Below are 13,052 nucleotides of genomic sequence, written 5' to 3' on the forward strand. Positions count from 1 at the left end.
AGCACTTATCACATTGTCTCATAATTTGTTCATGTCTCTGCTGCTAAATGGTGAACTATGAGAGAACCAGTAAAAATTAAAATTTATTTAAGATGCTAGACTCTCTTCTAAAGGCTTCATAAGGATGCACTCATTGAGTCCTCTCAATAACATCAGGATGTATGCTGTATTATCCCTTTTTTATTGAGGAGGCATAGAAAGGTTAAGTAACTTGTCCAAGATGATATATGCAGTAGCCACACAATAAATGATTGTTGAATTATATTTAAGTAAAAATGCTTACTAAAAATGATCAAAATTTCTTTTTTTCCCTGGAGAAGATGAAATCTCTCAATTCAACATCTTTTAGGATGGAAGAGAAAAGAACAAACTCCTCTTTCATCTAGTCCAATTTTTTTTCTTAAAGCTATGAAAAGAAACAGCTAATTAACTTTAGCTAGTTGAAGCTCAATTATCAATTCAGCTTTAAAGTTTTTAAATAATATAATAACTTTTTCCTGTGCTGTAGTAAATGACTTACTTCCCATTGATCATTATTCCCATGATCTCGAATACCCATATAAGTTAAATGTTATTTTATTATCTGTTCAAAACTTCATAATCCAGGACATGCATTACAGTGTCAATTTTAATACTGTGTCAAGAACCTATAATTTTCCAAACACAAAGAGAAAAAAGGAACTGTTTTCTGCCTCTAAGCCAAGCTTGAGAACCTGTCTTTCTGAGGATGATGAGATCCTATGGCACCAGAAGGAGCTAAGGGACTAGCTGTGAATGCCAGGTGTGATTAATTTCAACCCCCAAACCACCTGTTACTCCTTTAAGGTCTTTTTTCACAGTCACTCAGAGGGAAACACACTCTTTTTTACTTTGCTCTGGGGCCTTTCAGGGCTCCAGCCCTTGTATTAACTACTTAATCTGGTGGGAGGAAAACTAGCTTTAAAAGCCTTTTAATCTAAAGGGTTTGAGCAGTTAATAGACATCATCCTCTTGGCAAAAGGATGTGATATAAAAACTGCTTCTCCATTTTAAAAACAAAGTCTTATTTATATAATCCTTTTATAAAGTTAAAGCCTCTTGGTTTAAATATATTTTTTAGAGCTTGTTACAATGCAGTAAATGGCAAAATGAGTTAGCCAAAACAATCTTTTCTCCATTGCCCCAGTTCTCAATAGCCCTTTAGCTTATTTGACTGCTTCGACTCATGGCAAAAAATAATCCAGTCATTTCCAAATGCTCCCTTAGTTTTAACCACTGTATAGACTAACTGTGAACTTGTGCCTCAAAATTGAGCAATTCTATCATTTTAATATGGTATAAAAAAAGTTTGTGAGAGAATTAGGAAAGTCACAGAACACTAGCATACCCAGAGTTAAGAACAAAAGAAAAATGTCAGCAACAAACAATTATCTTAGTAGACCTTGCAGTTTCCATTAAAAACATTTATGAGACTATTAACAAACATGAAAATGATGCATTTTTGCATAGAAAAACAGACTCACGTGATTCTAGAATCGTAAATAACCCATAATTCTGGTAATCATCGGTCTTGTATTTAGCCAGTACTTGAAACACTGCTATTTGTCGTCTTATCTTTTTAATTTTCTTTTTAAGATAAAGTTAATATAAGCTGGGGTTTTTGTTTTGCTCTGTTTTAATAACAATATAGTTTATGCTACACGTGGAATAAAGAATGGAACAAAGTAAATTTATCTAATGTAAAGTAAATTTATCTACAGAAGTGAAGGGTTTTCGTTCTGTTTGCAACTGTTCTACAGTAATTCCCATTGCAACACAATGCGCTATTACATGCCTTAGCTGAAAAGGATACGTCTCTATAATTTTAAGTACATTTCATTGTATTTGCAATAGAAGTAAATTTTGGAGGCCAAATAAACTTTTCAGCTGATGAGGGTAGGGGTAGGGAGTTTTGTTTTATCTCTAATAAGGAATAAGAAAAACATTGAAGGAGTAGCATGCTTTCATAATAAAAGATATGTACCCTGTGAGCACCATGGGAGGCCCCCTGGGAGTTGACATCTTAGTGCCTTCCTTTGATTGCACTTTACCCAGGCATTCTCATGCTAACTTGCAGGAAGGTATGAGTATGGAAGAAAGAACATCTCCCTGTCATTTGAAGGAATTGAAGTATCTCCACATGGAAGTGGAGAGTCAGGAGTGGGAGGACTTTAACACTCAGGGTTTGCTGTTACTTTGTGTAACCACTAACAATGAGGGAACTCAGGGTTCCAAAACACAGCACGGGTGATTCATCTAAATGAAATGTGAGCAGAATGGGGGGGCTCCCTCTGAATTGAGGGAGTATGATATATAAAAGATCCCAGGGAATACTGGGAAAGGTAGGGGGTAAGGCATGAAGGGAAAATGGAAGAGAGTCCATTTATGGTCATTAATATCAAGTCCATTTTAGAAACATTTACTATTGTAACACTTGTAACTTGTTGCTACTACATATTTAATTCTGTTCTGCCTGTTTTCTACTGTGCTTTCAGCACCAAGCTCAGTGACCAACACATATTTGTTGAATGAATGAATAAATAAGCATTTCAGTTAGTATTCATGGATGTAGAGGCAAATGGATAAGGGGCCATAACCATGTAAAGACAAATCAGTTATTAACCTCTATGAAAAATGCTGGTGTTGAAACCCAACCAGCTAACATTTGAGAAGATAATTCAGTCAATAGGTTGTCCCACAAATAATTTTAAAATCTAATCACTATGGTTAATTTTGTATTATTTAAATGGAGCCTCCACGGGAAACTGAGCCAGTTACTCACCTCCTTCTGCCTCAGTTAATATCTGCATAGGGTTTCACAGTCACAGACTTAATGCCTAGCTCCAGCCAGGCATCTCACAAATAAATCCACTGTGCACAAAAGGAACCAGATGAGATTATAGACACATCCATGCAAACACATTACCACTATTAAGGAAAACAATCTAAAGCCTGTTCAACTCAGATGTAATTAGTCCTAGAGGGACACATTATTACTGATAAAGGGTTTTTCTCACAGGGAAGTTGGACTCCCCAGTGGGAATGTATTTTTATGGGTTGAAGATTAGTAACATTTTCAAATTGAATTAGTTGCAACAGTTTTTCAATATTGAATATTGGAATGGGTGCCAAAATAGATAATGTGATTTGGTCCTTGAGTCACTGAAGCAGACTTTTATTTTATATGATTGCTACCATTACTTATTGACTTACAAATAGCATTGATTAACTGGGGATGTATCTCACCCACTGCTTGCCCCTTGACCTGAAATGCCAAGTTAGTCAAGAGTAGGCTTAAATGAGAGTCACCACAGTTCAGTATTATTCACTGATCACTGGGGTTGATCACTTACCAAAGCTGTTGGAATATGTTGTTCCAAATAGCTAGGTAGAATCAGGCAATCTCACTTGGTTGTTGCTCTTGACTTCCCAGTCTCCTAGTCTTAATCCATGCCGGGTTTTTGTGTATATAATGGAGGCCAGTGTTAATAAAACCTGGTCTCTCTGGCCTCAAGATCATTGTTGAATTTTCTACTGATTGCTGGTGATATTTGAACCTCTAAGCGAAGCTCTTTATAAATATAGTCATGGTAATTATGTCTCTACTGTAAACTTTTTGAGTTGGAAACATAATGTTATCCCAATACCTTTTGATAGCATTTCCTTAATTGTATTTTAGATAATGATTTTAGTACCAAAAGGGGTCTTTATTGCTAGATTCAGTTCACTGTTGTACATTAAATTTTGTCTCAGATCCAATCAACTTTGATATAAAGTAAAAATGAGTTCAAATAGAGTGCTCACTAAATCATGGCTTGAGCTGTCCTTATATGAGCAAAACTGAATTGTTGCATATATCATTGAAATATTTCAATGATTTATTTTTCCTTACTTATATTTATATTGATGTTTTCTTTACAGAAACACTGTAGCAATAAAGAGTTCTGTTCCATTAGATTCCTAATCTTAATTTTCAAGTACCAAATAAAAATAAAACCCCCAAACAAACAAAAACAATGAACAACAAACAAAAACAATAACAACTTTTCTGGTTTTGTCATAATGTAATTGTAAACCATTCTTCTTACAAGTTATGTATTTAGAATCCAAAATTTCTACCATGGCCCAAAATAAAATGTGATGTTTATATTAAAATTCTGAACCAACCAACTAAGCAGGTTTACATCTTTAAATATTACTGGCTTTGTAAGAATAAATAGGATAAATACGACAAAAGCTACCAAATAATGCTTTTGCAGATAATATTATTTGTCAGTTTATCAGCTTTAGGTTCCCCATCATTCATGCATTTTCAGTTCCAGAATATAGTAGCTACAAAAATAAAGAAACAAAACCATAATAAAGCTAGTCTTCCTATTTTGTGCTTGCCTCCCAATTAAAAAAAAAATTAACTGCCAAAAATGTAAAATTTATTCCAAGAAAAGTAACAGGCTACACAAGTAAATTTTGGCAAATGCAACTTTATATTGAAATTCACACATCTGTATCTTGAAGAATGAGACTCACAGACTCTAATGTATTTCTGAAATACTAGAAATCATATTATAAGCTTTCACAAGTTAGAACTGAAATAATTTAAACGACCAATACACTGAATGTGCAGAAAGTATAAACAAGACTGTGCCTTCGGTAGAATAAAGGCTTTACAAATTGTGCAGGATGTCATACTAAGGCTGTGGTCTCCCCTTGACAGCTGACTTAAAATATAAACACACATCAACTGCCTCCTTCTTAGAACACACTAGAATGGGTAGCACAACTCAGAAGAAAATCTCATTATCCCAGTGATGTGCACCTTAATTTTCAAACCATGTGAGGAAAAAGGAAAGAGTATTAAATGATCGTCCATGCACTTCCAGTTGCATGACCATGACCAGTTACTGATTCAATTTCCCATGACTCCAGTTTGCTCCAATGCTAAATAAGATGAAAGATACTAGATAATCCTTTAAGGCAACATGTGTTTATTCTGCATTATTAGAACTGCTCAGTTGTGACCGGTTGGTACCATTAATGTTGCCTCCCAGACCAGTATCTAGTATTTGTAAAATATAGATGAATTGGAAAAACTTTATACCAAATCAACAAAAACCACATAATACAGTTCGATGCTAGCAATTTCACTAGTAGGTAAGGAAAGTGGTATTTAGAAACAGTAATGTATTAATACAAAAAAAGTAAACTCTAATTGGAACCAATATACTGCTTTGGAATGCTCCCCAAAACTTACAAGGCGATTTTTTAAAAGTGTGGTAATCCAATAATTCATGGCATGTCTTTAGTGAATTACAGTACTTTAAGTCCCCAAATATTTTAGTCCTTGCAAAACAATAATAGTATGAAATGTTTTAAAGTCTTCAAACTTCTAAAATTAGTTTTTATCAACACATTTACCTCATGTCAACTTAATTTATTAAGATGTCCAATGCTAATTGGTTTTTTTTTGATGTTTTTTCGTAAGTAGTGATATACACAGCGTTTAGCACTGATACTTAGCACCTGCTACTTTCATTATCTAGTTTTCAACCACATAAAGAAACTTAGGGCAGTGGTTCAGTCCTTTCTTAATTACAAACCTTCGCCGGCAGTCAGCAGGATCACTCTGAGATTTAAAATAGGATTATAGGTGAACTATTGCAAAGACTGCAGAATGTTGCCCAAATCCTTATAACTGCTGATCCCATTCTTGATTTTCTTCTCAAGAAATGGCTACAGGCCACAATTGCTTAGCAGAGAAGGTTAGTGTTTCACAAGGCTAAAGATGTACAGATGCTCCTTCATATAACACAGTAAGGTTCCCTTGGTAACCTGGATTTTCTGCAGTAAAGAAGGGTTGTGCTGAAACAGCGCCTCAGCTCCCTGTTGGAGAAAATGCAGACAAAAGGATTGATTCCTGCTTGGGCAAAACTCATCCAGACAGCAGCTGTTAGAAATCCCCCTGGTACTACAGGCCCTCTTGCAAAAACTCTCCAGTAACAGGCCACCAGGTAGGGGCCCCACAAGGTTAAGAAGAGAAAAGTCATTATATAGAACATTCTGCTGATTCTTTTCTCCATTTTGAACTCATCTAAGACCAATAGCCTTCTTCTGCTCGTGGTGTTTGCATTTTGCCTGATGCCCAGCAAGGTGGGTGGTGTGGGACCCCTTCCAAATCCTGCTAGCCAATTGGCAGCTGCCTGGCCACTGGCTCCAGGGCCATGAAAAGTCCAGTTCTGGCTGACTGCTGCTACAAACTGGACTGGCTTCATTTTCCTTCGGTCGTGGACAAAAAATATCAGCTTGAGGTAGACAAGCTGTGTAGCTAGGAGGATGAGGGCAAGGAGCAGCATAAATCCTAAGGAATCATTAGCCCTGAAGGAGCGGTGTTGGAAGGTACATTGATCTTCTTCCCTAATGAATGAGTAAGTGCCCACATCCAGAACTGGGGGGAATGCCATGGCCACAGACAGAGTCCACACCATGCAGATCACAGCCAGACACGTCCAAAAGGTCAGCCTCTTTGTATAGAAGCGGTGATGGGCAATAGCTAAGTATCTGGTGACACTGATACAGAAGAGCATGAAAGCAGTGTGGAAACAGGACAAAACCCCCAGAAAGGCAATCACTTTGCAAGTCAGAGTCCCATAAGTCCAGGTAGAGCCATTTTTGACAGAGTTGAATACAAATGGGAAACAAATTGCAGATCTGAGGATATCTGAACAGCAGAGATCCAACAGGAAGTAGTAAGGTGCTCTATGCAAGGTCTTATCTTTCACTAGCAAAATGGAGATCAGAAGGTTGCCCACCACGCTGACTCCTATTATGAAACCCAAGGAAGTCAGTTTCAGAAAGGCTGTTAGAGGAGAGAGATTTTGCAAAATGTTGTCAGCTGCATGGCTATAGTTCGCCATAGATGGATGGAGGATAAAGATACAGCCTCAGTCAAGTCTCATGATCTAGATATAAGAACAAGGAAAAGATATATCCATGCATTTTACTGAAAATGTAATCCACAAAGAGAACTGATCCGATCTGCAGTCATGCTTCCTCTTTTCTTCCATTTGATTTGCCATCAGAATATCTGGAAAAAAAAAAGAGCTATCAGTTCTAAAGTTAACAAGCAATGATGTCAGGCAGTGCTAACATAAAGCTGTTCATTTATGGGGAAGCAAATAAAGTTTTAATTTTGAATATTATTTGCTTTAGTATTTTTGCTTGAGATTTCAGAGAATTGGCTTGTTCAGTTTTCTGAGCTAGATGAATTTTAAAATGTCTCTATTTAAAAGAACATACATTTGATTGGGCACCTTTAGGAGAGAAGGAATAAAATGTTCCCCAATTGTAAAATATGCCAGTCCTGGAGTTAATCACTAGTGTTGCAATGGAATCTACAAGATTGCTAATAGGAGACAGAGAAGAGACAACCCACATTTATCTGAGGTCTGTTAGTATCTGTCAGTGTTTTCCCTGCAGCTTCTCTGCTGATATGGATCCAAAGAACCCTTCCAAAATATATGTCTTTTGACTCAAGTGCCACTATTCATGCTGCATATTATAAGAGGAATATTTGTTGATTCATCTTAAAGCATGATTTCAACATTAGACTTCTAAATTAATAGGAACTTGTCCCAGGATTTGATGTGATTTAATCTTTTGTCTTTCCCTCCCCCCCCCATTTTTGGCAAATCTTTTCTCTTTTAAACCCACATGATTATTAAAAATGGTTAATGTAAATATTGGTCAGGGAAACACCCAGAGGAATAATGCACTTACATTTGTAGACCGGGGCTGCCTGAATTCAAATGAATTTAACATGAACCTGTATTTCTTGGGCAATTAAGCTTTTCCCATTTACACTGATTATCTTCGTTGCAAATCGCAAGTGGCTTCATTTTAAAACAAAATGCACATTGTCTCCTAGGTGTTGGGGAGCCCCACCAGGGAAATCGGCTTTCTCTGTTATTCCCACCAAGCATGTTTCCTTTGCCACTTCTCACTTGCCCGGAATATGCTGATAGAAGCCCAGGCAACACTGCGTTCGATGATTTTAATTTCCCCACCGGTACATCCCCGGGTAAATACCGATCGCATCATGCAACATTACGAAACCTGAAATCCGCCACCCCTGGATTTATAATGGGGGGGTGGAGGAGGGGGAGGGGGAGAGAGACATGCATTACATACGCGAAGATGGGGAGAGATTGCTTCTGTGCTGCAAGGGAACTGTTCCCGGTGATTCGCAGTCTGATATTCCTCAGTCTTGCAACGCTTTCCAGAAATGGAGCTCTCAGTAAGCCCTACTGAAGATGCATTGTCTGAATGTACTTCCATTATGCAGTTTATTGTCAAAAAAAAAAAAAAACAAAAAAAAAAAAACTCAAGGAGGGCTCTTTCCCGGTGAACCTGCAGTTTCATCAACAGTGTGCCCCCTCCCCCCAAACTTAACCGAGAGTATATCCTCCTACCTGTTGGTGTTGGATATCCCGACAGACTATAGCTTCTTCTTTCTATAAACTGCTGATTTTTTTTTTGCCTTAGTGCCTTGACTGAACATCCAGGCAGGGCTCGGCGGCGCCTGCGCGCTGGAGCCTCCTTGAGCTCCAGCCGCGTCCTCCCCTGTCGCAGCGGCACCGTCTCCCCCAGTAACGCAGGGGCAGCGGCGGCGGCGGCGGCAGCGGTGGCGAGGGCGGCGGCAGGGGGCTACCTCAGCCTCTGTGGAGCCAACAGGAGCCCCGACCCTTTTCCAGAGCGGGCTGGGTTTATTGAATGTCCTGTCCTGTTGAACTGGCAAAATTGGCCTGTGTCCCCTTGCGGCTGCTTCTGAACTTTTCCCTCCCTGCATTGGGAGTGGGGTTTGGAAAGGCTCGTTCAGGACCTCAGGCCCACCCTCTTCCCTTAGGGCAGCGCACCCCGGAGCCCGGGGTGCCCGCCTCCACCTCAGCTTCCGGGAACCCTCGCTTTCCCCATTTTCCTCCATGCTCTTTTAGGGCGGTCCAAAGCATTGGGAGCTTCTTTCAGCTTTCTTCTTTAATGATTTCCCGAGCTGACTGCATTTGCAGGTTAGCTTGGTGTGGGGGAGAGTGGAGGGGAGGGGAGAAAGGAAAAAGAAAGGAAAAGAAAAAAAAATTTTTTTTTAAAAAGAAAAAAGGCATAGTCAGGAAAAATCTTGTCAATGGGGAAGAAGGGAAGGCAGGTTAGGGCAGCCCTTTGTTAGTCTTCTTCTGTTCTCCAGTGCACGCAGATATGCGTTAAGTAGGAAGAAACTAAGTTCAGAGGAAAGCTGCAAAATGATTTATGTCCATTCTACTTTAACGAATATGACTATAGAACGAGGCTTACACAAATTTTAAATGACTGCTCCTTGCATTCCACCCCACCAAGCAATAGCCTTTCTTTTGCTTCTTGCAAGTAAAGCTGACCAGTAGATTGTAATGTCACAGCAGTTGTATGTATGTGAGTTTCCTTCCCCCCTTTGTTGTTAAGGAAGAAAAATACTAGGAATATAACGATTCATAAAACTTATACCCGTTCAAAAGGTCCGGTGATATCACACGACAGTACATAGCCTGACACCTGGGTGCTTAGGGATGTCTCTGGAATCATGGATTTCCTTATTTTACCATTTCGTAAGAATTTTGTTTGTGGGGGTGGTATAAGATTTTAAACGACAACTCCACCTCCAAAAAACGAGCAGAAATGCTTTCATTAATTCCCAAGGTAAAACGTCTGATTCTCCTCCTGCATGCTTATTGCTTTATAATAATCTGTTAATGAAACAGAAAAAATAAAGATCTTCTCTACAGCAATAATTTGATCTCCAGACAGCAGTAAAATACCTCATTGCTGGGTGGTGAGATTGTGACATTCGGGGGAACTCAAGCCAATCAGCATACAGATAATATGGATTAATTTACATATTGTATTTCTATTGGACATACCGAGGAAAAGCTTTCTCTGTTTAAAGCTTAAAAAGATTAAAAATGAATACTTCACTGTCATAATGTCACAGTCATGTTACAGTCATTACAAAATGCCCTATGTTGGTAATACTGAAATGAAGTTACATTTTCCTGATTTGTTTTGGGATGTCCTAAACCCAGTTAAGAAAAATAGATAATGATTAAAGAAAAAAAGAAGTATCTCTTCACTTTGGCGTTCCCTTAACCTAGAAAAATCAATTCTACAGCAGTACTGGAAATAACTTGAGGGCATTTCGATTCTAGTGAAACATTCCACTTTTTTGCAAAACAAATAAATTCAGAAGTGTTCAAAACTATACGTGGGTTTGCAACTTGTAAGTGAAATGTCAAATTCATTTCTGTGAAACTACAAATCAATTCAGTTTGTTCCTTTTTACTTCCCAATTAGTGTCCCAATGTACTTTGCAAAGAGTTATTATCTCCTGAATTTAGGGAGAAAAATCTAGAAAATGTAAACTTAAAAAAAAATTTTAACTAGAAAAATTTCTAGTTAAAAAATCTATAGAATAAGTGACTTAAGTTTGCTGAAAATTCATGATTGGCCCAATCTTAGGTGGTATGGATTAGGGAAGAGCTATTTAAAAGTAAATTAAAAGGATGACTGCACAGCCTGCCCTTGAGGCAATAATTTACTCTGCCAAAAGGTATAGGGCCAAGATCCAAGATTGATTCCTTAAAAATGAGGGAGGGGTTATGTGTATGCAATATTCTTTCATATCCACAACTCACGGTATATTAGAGCTATTATTTTCCTTTGCAATTGAGTGCAGTTACATCTATTAGTTCTTCGGTTTTTACAGCTGTTAGATGAGAATGTCATTTTCTTGCCTCACAAGGGGGTTTAAGAAATTAGTGAGATATTTTCCATTTAGTTCATTAACTCTACTGGAGAAAACATGGAAGCCTGCATCTTTCATCAACAGAGATTTTTAAAAATATATTTAATACGTTAATGGACAAAAGCTTCATATCATCTACAGATTCTCAAATATAAAATTATCACTTCAGTTGTTCAGATCATAACCTTATTTGATCATAGCTAATTTCTTTTTGATTCCTTATATCACCAAACCTAGAAAAATTGATTTTCAGGTTGAGAGTAAAGAGACAAAGCAAACAACAAAATACTATATACCCTGGGTTTGAAGGATTCTAAAAGTTTGAAGAAGTGTAACGGTTTTCAAACTCTCGTCATACTACATTTACTGTATTGATCAGTGGATTAGGAAGACTGATGTAATCTGCTTAATTTGGTTCTTGTAATATATACAGTTTTTATTTCAAGCAGCAATTATCTTCTTTTCAAAATTAATTGGACATGTCCGATTTTTGCCAAATTCACAGTCTCATGATGGACAAATGCAGTATTTTTGTTCTATGCATTATGTGAAAATGTGTCAGGAAGTAAACAATCCTTCACAAATGCAGAGAATGATAGACTAGGATAAGCATTCTAAAGATTTTGTGACCATTCATTTAAAGTACTATCTCTCCCACTTAACGCCTGTCATTAAACCTTTAAAAATATGTATCTTTGATAGTCCCAACTCTTAGTAAAGTCTAAAGTTATATATGAAAAAGAAGCTTCCATAAAATTTCTGGAACTTGGTAAGAATGGCTCTCACCAGGGACTTTTGCGCAGAAACATTTTCTAATAGATTATTAAAAAAAAAATCACTAACCTAGAATAAGTGACCAACAGAAAGGGAGAGTATGCATTTATATTTTGAAAATGGTTTTCACCTGCTAGTCTGTGGCAAAAAATGACCTTTTTCACAGGGACATCTAAGTAACTGAAAGTTTCTAGGGGGCTTTGTACTCATGCTTGAGGAACAGAATGGTGAAAGAATATACTATACCTAAAAAACTGCCACTGGATTTAAAAAATCATGCCTCTGGAGTTTGGAATAACCATAAGTGTGAACACCTCAAACAGTGAGATTTCTTCAGAATTTTAATGAGTTTTTAAAAGATTAAGAATATGGCATGTTTCTTCCCAAAATACTAAAAGTTCATTTGTCAGATTTTTCTCTTTACTCTGTCACAAAACAGGTTCCGATGTGTAAATATAATACATTTAAAAATTTAAAGCTAGCATCTCTTAAGACCTTCCTTCTCATTTTAAGATCCAGGCTTTTAAAACTTAGCAATTTACCTTTTCTGATCTTTATTGTTCACAATTTCCTTCTCTCTGAAAACTTTAAAACTTGTTCCTTTATTTAATTCATTTAACAAACATTTGTTGAGGTTACTCTCTAGGAATCACTGTGCTAGATCTTGCAAGAAATGAAAAATCAAGACATAGGATCAGTGTACAGGCAGTTGCATCAATGTAGGAAAAGCCTGAACTGGTAGAAGTTGAGGGGGTGGAATGAACAGAAACAAAGCGATAGATCTGATTGGTAAGAGAAGGTAGAAGCTGTGTTTTTTTGTTTGTTTTTTAATCAAGTGATTAGATAAGGGAAGCAAAGGAGATTGAGGAGTAAGAATTGACTCTAAGGTTTGGAGCTTGGATAACTAACTGGGAGATAGGAGATGCCATTAACTAGAGGTAGCAAAAGTTAAAAAAGGGGGAGCTGGTTTGTAAGGAAGATAATGAGTTAATTTTAGACAGATTGAATATGAAATGCTGGTGGAACATTTAAATGCTGATGTTTTATATGCAGTTGGAAGTGAAGACCCCAAATTCAGGAAGTACTTATAGGTAGGTGATGGTGGAAATAGGTTAACTGTTGGATGACATTGCCAAGGGAGAGACTGTTGAGAGGTAAGGTTGAGGTTAAATAAATAAACAGGCCCATCCTTCTCTTTCTGAACAAACTGCAAAGCTAAGATAATGTCTATATTTACGAAACAAGATGGAACATGTAAGAACCACAGCTAGAACAAAGGAAGAAACATCCGTGTCATAGACCTTGAGGGAGGAGAGAATTTCAAGGGAGGAGTGGTCGTCAGTATAAATTGTATCTAGGAGGTTTAAAAGGATGAAGGATTAGAAGATATGATTGAATCTGGTGGTGAGGAAATCATTAGCAGCCTTGGAGAGAGCAGTTT

The 13,052-nt window shown here is 37.4% G+C and overlaps 1 protein-coding gene and 1 long non-coding RNA gene across 6 annotated transcripts in view; one reads left to right on the forward strand and one right to left on the reverse strand.

Annotated features, from left to right (window-relative positions):
- The window catches only part of LOC307191226, a 750,426-nt gene that overhangs the window by 89,736 nt on the left and 647,638 nt on the right, over positions 1 to 13,052 (forward strand). The window lies entirely within an intron of this gene.
- Positions 5,507 to 8,654, reverse strand: GPR85 (G protein-coupled receptor 85). Of its 2 annotated transcripts, none has more exons than XM_079932052.1 (2): positions 8,484 to 8,654; positions 5,507 to 7,099 (listed from the first exon to the last, which is right to left on the reverse strand). In XM_079932052.1, the coding sequence occupies exon 2, from the start codon at positions 6,927 to 6,929 to the stop codon at positions 5,817 to 5,819; it is 1,113 nt and encodes a 370-aa protein (XP_079788178.1). In that variant the 5' UTR covers positions 6,930 to 7,099; positions 8,484 to 8,654; the 3' UTR covers positions 5,507 to 5,816. The 2 variants fall into 2 exon arrangements, with proteins under 2 accessions (XP_079788178.1, XP_079788177.1); XM_079932051.1 differs by having other exon boundaries at positions 8,203 to 8,654.

The sequence above is a fragment of the Stenella coeruleoalba genome (assembly GCF_951394435.1).
Source record: "Stenella coeruleoalba genome assembly, chromosome: 9".
Taxonomy (NCBI): domain Eukaryota; kingdom Metazoa; phylum Chordata; class Mammalia; order Artiodactyla; family Delphinidae; genus Stenella; species Stenella coeruleoalba.

Excerpts from the sequence above, each read along its gene's own strand:
- GPR85 (XM_079932052.1), bottom strand. The coding sequence starts at position 6,929 with ATGGCGAACTATAGCCATGCAGCTGACAACATTTTGCAAAATCTCTCT.